Here is an 11,700-nt window from a genome sequence, read left to right as displayed (position 1 = left end):
ACGTACGTATACACCTTTAATAATAGAGTTTTTCCTTTTTGCATGGCTTTAATACTAGAGATAGATAGATATATACTGCATATCTCTAACACACATTAAAGTGGAGTATTTTGTACTTATACTTACGGGTAGAAAGAAGATATTATGCTCGATTTTGTTATTAAATATTACTAAATATTTATCAAGCCCCAAGCGGCAAACCCTCGGGCGCATTTCACTTGTGTGTGTCACGCTTTCCATTTCCTATCCACCTCCCTCGCTCGCATCTCCACTTCTCCACCTGCTTTCCTCTACACCGCCTAGCCGCGCCGCCGCGGCAGCTCCAGCCGCCGGCGCCGCCCCTGTCACGGGGCGGCACCGCTCCCGCTGCGCCGGATCTAGGTACACACCGTGAGCCCCCCACCCCACCCACCAACCCACAAACACGACACACACTGGTTCTGCCACCGACCTTTCCGGCTAGTGCCGCCCGTCTCCGACGAGAGCGGGAGCCGTCGAGGCAGCGGGCTTGCGCCTACGCTGTTCCTGTCACGACGGGGCCCGTCTCGTTTCCCCCCTGCCACCGCAAGAGGAGGAAAGACAGCAAGATCTAGGGTTTAATTACCTCTGTTTTCTCGTGCGATTTGTTGCTCTTTTTGGTACACAGCTGCGATTAATTTCACCGAAATCTGGCAATCGGTTGTTGAGATCTCGATTTTTTGGTGGATCCAGTGTCTGACATTAGCAGGAAGTTGCAAGTGCATTAGTGGAAAGTTGAAAGTGTTCAGTTGAATTTTGGTGCATACTGTTTTATTGAGAAATTGGGGCTCGGATCTCTGGAAATTGCTAAAACGTTGCGGGAAGTTAGCATGATAAGTCTGCTAAAATGTTTTTTCCTTCTGAAAGTTCATCCTAAATTTCTGAAACTTCACGTATTTTGAAGTACAGTTTCATTTATTTTGTCTGAAATCTCGTGGGGTACAGTTCAGACTTTGTTGAAAGGTGGTATGAATTCTTATAAAAATTGATTTAAACCTCTGTTTGTGGTAAGTTCTTTTTGTCCTCGTTTCAGTTTTGAGAGTCAGCACAGAGCTCGGCATAATGTCTGAAATGGAAATCCGACAGCCCAATGTGTCTGTTGGAAAGGAACGGCTGGCTTTCTCCTGAGCAGTGACCTGTAGCTAGAAAACTTGCTAATGAGTAACTAGATGTTTGGTGATCTCAGCCCATGAGTTATCAGATTCCAAACAATGCATGTTTTGGGCAAAATTCCTATGAATCTTCGTTATGGCAGGAATATAATAAATACTTACTATAGTCTGGTTTCCTGAACTCCTTTATTTATTGAAACAGAGGGCGCAACACAAGATGGTGCATCTAAGATTTACTGGTGCGTCCGATAGTCGCTCGAGCAAATCACGAGAGACTATAGGCGATGTGATACATGGCAAGGTATGCTCTGTGTGTTATTCAGCCCTAGGTTATAAGTTTACGATTGCTTTAGAATATGTATACATGTTCAGTTGGTGTTTATGTAAACAGTCTTTTGCATGTGAAACATTTCCTGTATTTGTACAATGATGGGTACTTTATGTGGATTTTTTTCTTTCGAGAAAACGCATGAGAACGTGCGTTTCATTTCATTGTAAAGAGAGAGTTGTAGTTACATTCCTCCTAGGAGGCGGTTACAGAATCCGAATTAATGGACGTCCCAAGTCTGGGGGGTAATGGCTCGGAGCCCTAGCGTGCCCGCGTTTGCCCAAAGGGCGGCCTCTTCCTTGATCTTCGCTAGCAGGGTGTTCATGGATGGGCACGCTTCGTTGAAGACGCAGTCGTTGCGGTGTGGAATTTTACATGACACATGAATAAACTGAATTCATCATGGGTGGGGGAGTCGGACTGAGTAACAACAAGTGGTTTTAGTTCGATTGGGAAGCGTATTACTAGTGAGCAGAGAAACCACACAAATGATTGTGTGCTGCTTTTTCTTAATTGTTGACTTTTAAAATGGGTAGAGCCTTCTTTCTAAAAAAAAGTTCTTGGTGAAATCGGGATGCTAATTGTGAAATTTCAGGAACCAGTTTTGTAGTACTCCTTTTTTCTTCGCTTTTCTGATTATTTTGCAGTCTCAGAAAATTGTTTCGAGATGTTCCCAAAATTTGGAGATATACTTAAAGAAAGCGGCGATGGACTTTTTTTGGGGGAAGAGCTTTAAAAAAATATGAGACGTAGTTTTGGATATTTGCTAATCATCTTCCAGCGAAAATTCACACATCTTGCCGCACACCAGTTTCTGAAAGTTTAGATCTACTATTTCGTGCTCAACACCAAAGAAATAGAAAAGATGCAACAGTCAACTACTTTTGGATATGCTTTTCAGAAATTATGTAGCGAGCTTTCAACATTTTCAGATTAACTTAAAAAAAGGATGTACTTTCACAAAGTTGATGCATTTCAAGTATTTTTATGAGCTTTTAAAATCTTATGAAATGAGCTTCCAAAAGTTTGCTAACCAAGTTTTATTTAAAAAAGAGGCTATTGCCCAGCCTTAAAATGAGGCTCTTACAAGTGAACAACAAGTTCGAGTACAAGAGAAGCTAAAAAAGTTTCGATACAAGGCCGCACGCCAGACATAGTGACACAGTGCATGCGAATAACTAGAAGAAGAACAAAGCAGTCACACTCGGACCTTCAACACCACCTCCAGCACGCGCGAGGCTTACTCCCTAGCCATTGTGGTTTCGTCACAAAGTGGCTCGAAGGACTTGGCACCTTGAGCGAATCCTACTGATAAAAAGATCAAGACGCTGCCGATCCCGCGAACGCCCCAAGAGTCTCCATAGCTACAACAACATAACATTTGTGTACACAAGATCACCCGAGTGTTTAAAACGTGTCCCGCCATCAATGCTTTGTTGCGAGCCATCCATAAGACCCAAACCATAGCTCCGAGCCCCACCCACGCTAGCCGATTATGCTTTGCCACAGCCTGTTGAATAAGAAGATGAAAGTCCGCAAATCCGGCAGGGTTCCACGAGCATCCCGTGGCATCCCGAATAACACTCCACATATATCGAGCCAGGATGCAGCGAAAAAGAATAAGGTTGCACGACTCGTCGTTGCCGCACCACATACACTTTCTATTACCCGGACCATGTCGCTTAAGAACTTGGTCACGGCCGGGGATTTGATTCCAGCCACTTGCCGGAGGAAAATCTTGACCTTAGCCGGAATCCTAGCCTTCCACAGCCCACACACGTCCCACCTAGGTACTACCTTAAATATCTCTCTGTATAGAGAGTCCGTGAAAAAAAAACTGGACCGCTCAAGCCGCGAAGATACTTCGTCCCTGTCCTGATTAATATGGACACTCTCCAAGTCGCGCCTAAGGCTTTGCCAATCCGTCGCTTCCATGTGGCCTAGAGATCACCTAAACCCTGGTTTCCAACAACTACCATCCCACATATCTGCCACCCTGGCGTCTGGGGCATCGCTGATGGCAAAGAGCCTAGGGTATGATTCTCGGAGAGGCATGTCCCTAATCCAAACATCCCACCGAAATTGGGCCAGTTGCCCATTGCCAACCTGAAATCTTGACCCCAACCCGAGAAGGTATTGGACTTTCCCAACTGCTTTCGCAAATTGTATCTGCTTCACATTTGCATTAATCTCAATCCCCTTGTTCGGAAGGTATTTATTCCTAAATATCTGAAGCCAGAGGCCCCCTTGACCGGTTAATTTTCCATGCCCACTTTTCAATAAGACACCAATTCATTATCTTGGTGTTGATCACTCCCAAACCAAGTCTCAAGAAAATTAGTTTGCATCTTTCAACACACCATATTTTGAAAGGCTTCTTGTTTTTGTCAGATGACACGAATGAAAAACTGCAGCTATCAACCATTTACAAGCTAATGGGAAATATCTATTGTGCTTTCAAAAAATCATGATGTCTTTTTACATTTTTCACTAGGACTTAGTTTGCGTCCTCTCATTAGTTTTTCTCTTCTTTAAAATACTCAAAAGACTTCTTTTTAATCGAAGCCCTATAGCATCCGCATCGTTGAGGTTAAACAAAGGCTGAAACGGACAATTCACCTAACATCACAGGATCAACTGGGAGGTACTAAGTAATGCTAAGCTTGTTGTTTCTTATTTTGTTGAATAAAAAATTGAAACAGAAGGCACCATCTTAACAAATGTGTATGTTGTGCTTAAGAGATGTGATTGAAAAATACACAAATATACATAATGTTTCTGCCATAGCTGGTTTTGATGCAGATCAGACCTCGAGGTGAGGCTCGATTCATTGTTAGCCCGTGGTTAGCCCAATCTGTCGCAGCACTCTCCTACATACCAACAAATAGCAGTTGCCAGATTTTAAATGGCGTTCGCAATTCCCCGAGGAAACAACACACCGACCCCTTGAAACGAAGGAATAACATGGACAAATCATATAGTGTCACCTTGTAATCTCACACCGTGGTAGAGGCTTTTGCATGGATTCTTCTAGAAACTTGGGAATTTTTACATAGCTTTCCCAGAACTGTATAGGAGGACTTTAACCCCCAAAACACTTGGTGTCTATTAATCAAATATAACCTGTCTTACATGGTACACACCTTGGCTGTTTATAGTGTACAGCCGACTTTCTAATCTTGACACACGTTTTGACCGATATGGTATTCTCGCGTACCAACATGGAAAGAAGCAATCCTATCTAAATATTCCGCTACTACTACTAAATGAAGCTAACAAGTAAAGCTTGGGCTCCATGCATCATCTTAATCTCACATGATAGGTGGCCTCCACCCAAAATTGCATAAAGAGAATGAGTTGAGAGAACCTCGTGTCAGTCTTGCAGTTCTTCTCTTTACCTATAAGAAAAAGAAGCAATAACTCAAAACTTATTTTGATCGCTTCTATTTGAACAAGCGATCCACATTTCTGATGTCCACGTGAAGGTGTAGGAATAGGAGTTCTTTGTATCTCTTCCTTGATTCTTTCTTTGGAACAGAACAAAGCAAGCCTTCACAAGTTTTCATGCAGCTGGACTCCGTCTCTTATAGTATTCTGCTATTTGCATGGAAGTCATGTATGTCAAAATTGGAAACTGGTTGGTATATGTCATGCACAAACGAAGTCTTCTCCACTCTAGCATGTTCGTTGCACCACACAACATGCATAGCCATCATAGCAGTCAGGAGTCAGGACCTTGGCCTCCTCACCTCCATCACTAAACTAATTTTTTTGGCACATAAATATCTCTAATTTTCAGTAAGTCCACTAGGGGACGCTATATCAGGTTGGGTATCGAAAAGAAATACATGGCATTTTTGTGCAAGGAACCTTATTTTATTCATTTGGTCTACTCTTTGCAGTCCCCTTGCAGCTGGCATTCTATACACAGTCAAAGTCAAACATTTTCAATAAAACTTTGGCTGCAACATCTAAAAAAACTAGGATTAGGTAATTGAAAACCATATGAACATCTTTGTCAACGGTGATCTAAAGTTAGTGACGATTATACAGGATTTGCTTTTTTGTGCAGTGGAAAGCCCTTGGCTAGGTGCTTATGCGTTTTTTGTGCAGTGGAAAGCCCTAGGCCAGGTGGTCAGCCCAACACAAATGAAAACATTACAGCTACCAAACTATTTTCTGCGCAAGTGTTTTTGAAATATGCACTAGGCTTTCAGAAAAGGCAATGTATCGGGTGAAAACGGTTGTTCAGTGAAAATCTGGAAACTTTCCCTTCTAACCATCAGATCTAAAATGAATGTATTACATAAGAGGTGGGATACCCCTTAGGCACTTAAAAACCCTTCACAGAAAACCCCCTCACATGTCTTAATCTGGTTGTACAACTTCATCTCCTGCCTCCGATCCAATCTAATCCCTGTCAAAAGTCAAAACACATCACCGCCAGAGCTCAACAGGGACCCCGCGCTCGCGATGCTGAGCAATGAGCTCGAGCCCACCACTTTCCAGTCCTGCTTTTGGGGCTACGTCTCGATGCCCGACCAACTCGTGAAAGCAGCGGTGGCCGGCAAGCAAGTGCTACATGGCGGGGGATTTCAAAACAATATGTGATCTTCCTTGCTGCACACGCCCTTGCTGGCTCGCTCTCTCGACTGCTTCTGAGAGACACCACAGCAGGCCCTGCCCCCACATGCCGCAGACCACGAGACGGCTTAGGAACCCCTCTGCGGAAAACTAGCTTAGTTGCTTTCTTTAGTTAGTTGAGATCTGCACCTAGAGTTCATATCTCTGCTCAATTTTGCCCTTGTTTGCTACTTGTTGTAGAGTCAGTTCGGCAATGTGAGCTAATTGTATCGTGAATCTGATTTTTTTTGCTTTGTATCATGACATCAGAGTTCAGACTTCGGCTGTTTTATCAGAACCTAAGAAACCTCATTGGAATTAGAGTCTATTTGCCTTTCGACTGACCTGCAAGTTCTTTTACTTAGGAGCTTGCAGCCGCAGCCCCTAATTTCCTTGAAACTGAAATTGATTGCAAGAAGTTCTTCGAGGGTTCAGATTGATTGGAAGAAGCTGGCTGCCTGGGACGGATTTCAAACAAAGTATTACCTGCAACTCCGAGAGGCAATAGTGATCCAATCTCACTTCCAACCGATCACCATTGTTGCCAAGTCCAAATCAGCTCCGCGCCTTGGCAGAGTCTCATGCCGGAGCTGCTGTGCGCAGCCACGGGAGGTCGTGCATAGTTTCTCCTCGTCCGTACAGAAAATCACAGTGATCTTCCGCGTCCAATCCGAAAGTCATCGACGCCCGCGACCGCTGCACCCGCCCGGCGATGTCAGCGATTCACTTTGACAGGGATTAGATCGGACCAGAGGTAGGGGATGAAGTTGTACAACCAGATTAATACATGTTAGAGTTTTCCTGTGAAACGTGTTTAAGTGGCTGAGGGGAATCCCACCTCTCATGTAATCCATCCATTTTAGATCTGATGGTTAGGAGGGAAACTTTCCAGATTTCACTGAACAACCGTTTTTGCCCTTGCCTACAAAAAATCGTGATGAGTTTTCTAATTTTTCGCTAGGACTTGGTTTGGTTCCCTCTCATTAGTATTTCTCTTCTTTAAATTACTCAAAAAGCCTTTCTTTTAATCAAAGCCCTATAGCATCCACATTGTTGAGGTTAAACAAAGGCCAAAAGGGACAATTCACCTAGCATCGTAGGATCAATTGGGAGGTTCTAAGTAATGCTAAGCTTGCTGTTTCTTATTTTGTTAAATAAATAAAAATGGAAAGAAAAGGCACCATCTTAACACATGTGTACGTTGTGCTTAAAAGATGTGATTGAAAAAGACACAAAGATACATAATGTTTCCACCATAGCTGGTTATGATGCGGATCAGACCTCGAGGTGAGGCTCGATCCATTGTTAGCCCAATCTTTCAGGAACTCTCCTGATCTCCTCCATACCCACTAGTGGTTGCTAGATTTTAAATGGTCTTTGCAAATCCCCGAGGAAACAACACCCGACCCCTCGAATCGAAGGAATAACATGGACAGACCATATAGTGTCACCTTGTAATCTCACACCGTGGGAGAGGCTTATGCATGGATTCTGAAACTTGGGGATTTTTACATAGCTTTCCTGGAACTGTATAAGAGGACTTTAACCCACAAACACATGGTGTCTATTAATCAAACATAACATGTCTTACATGGCACACACCTTGGCTGTTTGTAGTGTACAGCCGACTTTCTAATCTTGACCCACACATTTTGACCGATATGGAACTCTCACATACCAACACGGAAAGAAGCAATCTTATGTCTAATTTAAAGATTTTGCTACTACTACTAACTGAACCTAACAAGCTTGGACTCCATGCGCCATCTTAATCCTCGTGCCAGTCTTGCAGTTCTTCTCTTTACCTAGAAGAAAAAGAAACATTAACTCTAAACTTATTTTTATCGCTTGCTATTTGAACAAGCCATGGACAGGGGTGCGTGAAGTTAGCTATCCATGTGCCAGAACCATGAGTTGGTTTCGAGATCTTATGGGTTTCAGCTCTAGCCTACCCTTATGAGTTGTTGTTGTTCCACATTTTCTGATGTCCACGTGAAGGTGGTATTGTTGTTGTTGTCGTTCCACATTTTCTGATGTCCACGTGAAGGTGTTGTTGTTCTACATTTTCTGATGGCCACGTGAAGGTTTAGGAATAGGAATTCTTTGTATCTCTTCCTTGGTTCTTTCTTCGGAACCGAACAAAACAAACCTTCACAATTTTCCATGCAGCCGGACTCCACCTCTTATAGTCTTCTGCTATTATTTGCAAGCCTTCACAATTTTCCATTCAGCCGGACTCCACCTCTTATAGTCTTCTGCTATTATTTGCATGGAAGTCATGTTTGTTCAAAATTGAACAATGGTTGTCCTGTGCACATACGTCATGCACAAATGAATTTTCTCCACTCTAGCATGTTCAATGCCCAACACAGCATTCATCGCCATTGTAGCAATCAGGACTTTGGTCTCCTCACCCCCATCACTATTTTTTTGGTCACATAAATATCTCTAATTTTGAGTTTATTGGGAACACGCGCAGCTTCAGTAAGTCCACTAGGGCTGGCATTTTTGTGCAACGAACGTTATTGTATTCATTTTATCTTCTCTTTACAGCCCCCTTGCAGCTGGCATTCTAGACACAGTCAAAGTCAAAACATTTTCAGTAAGACTTTGGCTGCAACATCTAAAAACACTAGGATTAGGTAACTGTAAACCATATGAACATTTTTTTGTCAACGGTGATCTAAAGTCAGTGACGATTATACAAGATTTGATTTTTTGTGCAGTGGAAAGCCCTAGGCCAGTTGGTTATGCCTTTTCTTTTTCTTTACTATAAGCTCTCTCCCTTTTTTAAAGAAAAATTCCCCCCTCCGTGCAGGCCATCACCACGAAGTTATCTCTTCCAAAAATCCGAACTATCATTAAGAAGTTGACTCCTAGACAGAGGGACTTGGTCAGGGCTCGCGGATTTGGAACAATGCTGGATATTAATTGCTCTCAGTTGCCAAGGGATTTGGGAGTTCGCCTAGCGATCTGGTTTGATTGTGACAGTCGAACTGTAAATGTTCCAAATGTTGGCAGCTTCAAGATAAACCCTTTCACAGTCCACCAGATTCTTGGTATACCGTTGGGTGGTCGGTTAATTGACAAGATAGCAACAAGTGAGGCCAGGAGGGTCATTGCTGAAGACACCGGAATACATTCTACTGGGCCTAGCATTTCACACCTGATGAAGTTATTGTCCAATGACCTCACTGATGAAAAGTTCCTTAGAATCTTCATGCTCATTTTATTGTCAACCTTCCTGTGTCCAACCAGTCACTCCTGTGCGAGCCCAGACTACTTCAATGGCATTGTTGACACTGATGATATCGCCAACTATGACTGGTGCAGCTTTGCATTAGACTGGTTAGTGGAAAAGATCAGACAGTTTCAGATCTCCTTGTCCAAGCCAGCCATGAAAGGTAAAGAGCAGTCTATCTCTCTTGGAGGATGCTTGATGATTCCTTTGGTGAGTTATTGTCGCTTACATAAATCTTCTATGTGCATTCTTTAATTTATTATCATTTCTTGAAGGTGGATGTTTTTCCTTGATATATGCTTTTTGTAATGGACATGGTGTAGGTAATGTTCTTTGATTATCTCGATCTAAAAGGAACAAAGATTCGCAACTGCATCCCACGGTTACCTGCTTGGGATGATAAAGCCATCAGCGCGTTTGACAATATAAATTTTGCACAACTAAAGGTTAGTTAAAACTCTCTGTCTGTCTTTTTCCATCTCTTTTTTTTCTTTTCTGTTTCCATGTTTCTCTATGCTTCTCAGATTTTTTTTTGTCCTTTTTTACTCACCTTGCTCATTTTGGGTTTCCCTTTTTCAGTTCAAAGACATAACTAAAACATGTTTCATGGAAAAGCCATCATGTATTCCATCGTCTCATTCTTTGCCAAATGGAGTTGCTCAGTTCATCGACGGACTTATCCCATCTGATGATGATGTGAGTATATGGAGTATCTACTGTTTTCTAACAATGTGCTGTCTCTACTCTTTTCTAACAATGTGTCATCATTTTCATGTCTCAGTTCAGGGCAAAGATGAAGGAGATGTGCTCCGAATTTTACAAGACGTCAATGGATGCATGCTTTAATGCACTACAGCCAGTCCTTGCAAAGCAGATGTGCACAATGGTTGAAACTATTCAGAACCAGGTCAATAACAGAGCTTCATCATCTTCAACACCACCAGTCAATGAACTGACCTGCAAGGAATGTAACTCACAGAAATGCACAATGCGGGATGGTGTATCCGCCACACCGCTCCAAACAGTTATAGATGCAGAGTTTCACAATCCTTCAGTGGGTCCAGCACTGGGTACGGTAGAGAGCACTGGTGGTGGTGATATATTTCATTACGACCCAACTGATGAAGATGTGGTTAATGTCCTGCTGCAATTACGCCGCCATGGAGGGTCTGTTATGGGGGATACACCTTTTGGTGCCCTCGTTGCTGACCAACCTGTTGTTGCCATGTCAAGTGAGCAAGATTTTGGTACGGAGGATTCGCCGTCAGCTGCTACTGAAGTTGGGCACCCAGAAAACAATCAAATTTCTTCCGCTGAATGCTCCAGGGCCTCCAAGAGGCACAAGGCACATTGACCTCGCTGTTTACATTGACTATGAATCTGAATCCTCCAGGCCCCTGAGAATTCAGAAAACCAGAAATTCAGCTTGTGGAGACAAATAGAAACGTCAGGTTGGTCATGATTTTGCAGAACAGGTCCTAAACCCCCAGCATCCCCAGGTTTCTGCATCGATACTAGAACGCATGAGAGCTAATCCCGAACCCTGAACGATTCGATTGGGTGCTTTTGCAAAATTTGTACTGGTATTATCCTGCTTTGTTGCTAGCTGAAGCCTGACAATCAGAATGGCCGAAGTTATCTTGTTGTTCTAAAAGAGTGAAGTACTTGGTTTGGTGGACTATAGAGAACATAACAGGTCACCGTTTTAGCGATTTCCTAGCCTCTCATGTTGTAAAAATTCGTTGGATGTTGTATTCTCTCGAACTGCAATGCTATTCTGCCTGATGAATGCCGATTTGAACCCTGAAATGGCATGCTCTACTCATTCTGCTCTTGTGCTTCTTGCTACAGTTTTTTTTTTTTTTTTACATATCAGAGGTTAGAGGACTCTGGTAATAACGTCACTTTTAGGAAGTTGTTAATCTCTCGACTTGATAGTACCATTTTTATCACTATTGTCCCGTCCTCAGACATTACCAAGGAACTTTTTCCTTGTCTGCACCTTTCCCTGAAAATAAGAGAACTTCCTTGGAGTGGGAATTCAGAAATCACATGCATAGATTTTTCCTAAAAAAGCCAGAATCATAATTTTTTTTTTCATGGTTTGTATACATTGAGCATAATAGAAAGCTTCTTCGTCCGACTCGACCGTCACGGCAATTCGTGACCATTTCTCTCAACTGCCAAGTACCAAAGTACCACTAACCTCTCCTCATGTGCTACCAGTAGTAGTACAAGTAATAGACAGGTCGACCAGGTGGTTAGACATACGAATATACAGTAGATTAAAGTGACGCATGTGCCTTGCCCTTCTTCTCCCCTCCCTTCCCTTGGTCTCGATTCTCAAAAGCAGATCGATGAGAAACAAAAAACAAAAG

General features: G+C 42.8%; 1 protein-coding gene across 1 annotated transcript; it reads left to right on the top strand.

Moving 5' to 3' along the window:
- The first annotated feature begins 211 nt into the window (after nt 1–211).
- Nucleotides 212–11,117, top strand: LOC123169719 (uncharacterized). Its single transcript, XM_044587590.1, has 6 exons — nt 212–381; nt 1,333–1,431; nt 8,900–9,532; nt 9,646–9,768; nt 9,902–10,018; nt 10,104–11,117. The coding sequence occupies exons 2-6, from the start codon at nt 1,348–1,350 to the stop codon at nt 10,674–10,676; spliced, it is 1,530 nt and encodes a 509-aa protein (XP_044443525.1). The 5' UTR covers nt 212–381; nt 1,333–1,347; the 3' UTR covers nt 10,677–11,117.
- Nucleotides 11,118–11,700: the final 583 nt, after the last annotated feature.

This window comes from Triticum aestivum, chromosome 7D, assembly GCF_018294505.1.
Source record: "Triticum aestivum cultivar Chinese Spring chromosome 7D, IWGSC CS RefSeq v2.1, whole genome shotgun sequence".
NCBI classification, from domain to species: Eukaryota; Viridiplantae; Streptophyta; class Magnoliopsida; order Poales; family Poaceae; genus Triticum; species Triticum aestivum.
Note: the sequence above shows the minus strand (reverse complement) of the source record. Positions and strands in the feature narration are given on the sequence as shown.

Bases quoted from the DNA above. Each gene is read 5' to 3' on its own strand.
- LOC123169719 (XM_044587590.1), top strand. From the start codon at position 1,348: ATGGTGCATCTAAGATTTACTGGTGCGTCCGATAGTCGCTCGAGCAAA. The intron at 1,432-8,899 runs GTATGCTCTGTG...CCCTCCGTGCAG, and splicing joins GCGATGTGATACATGGCAAG to GCCATCACCACGAAGTTATC. The intron at 10,019-10,103 runs GTGAGTATATGG...TTCATGTCTCAG, and splicing joins TTATCCCATCTGATGATGAT to TTCAGGGCAAAGATGAAGGA.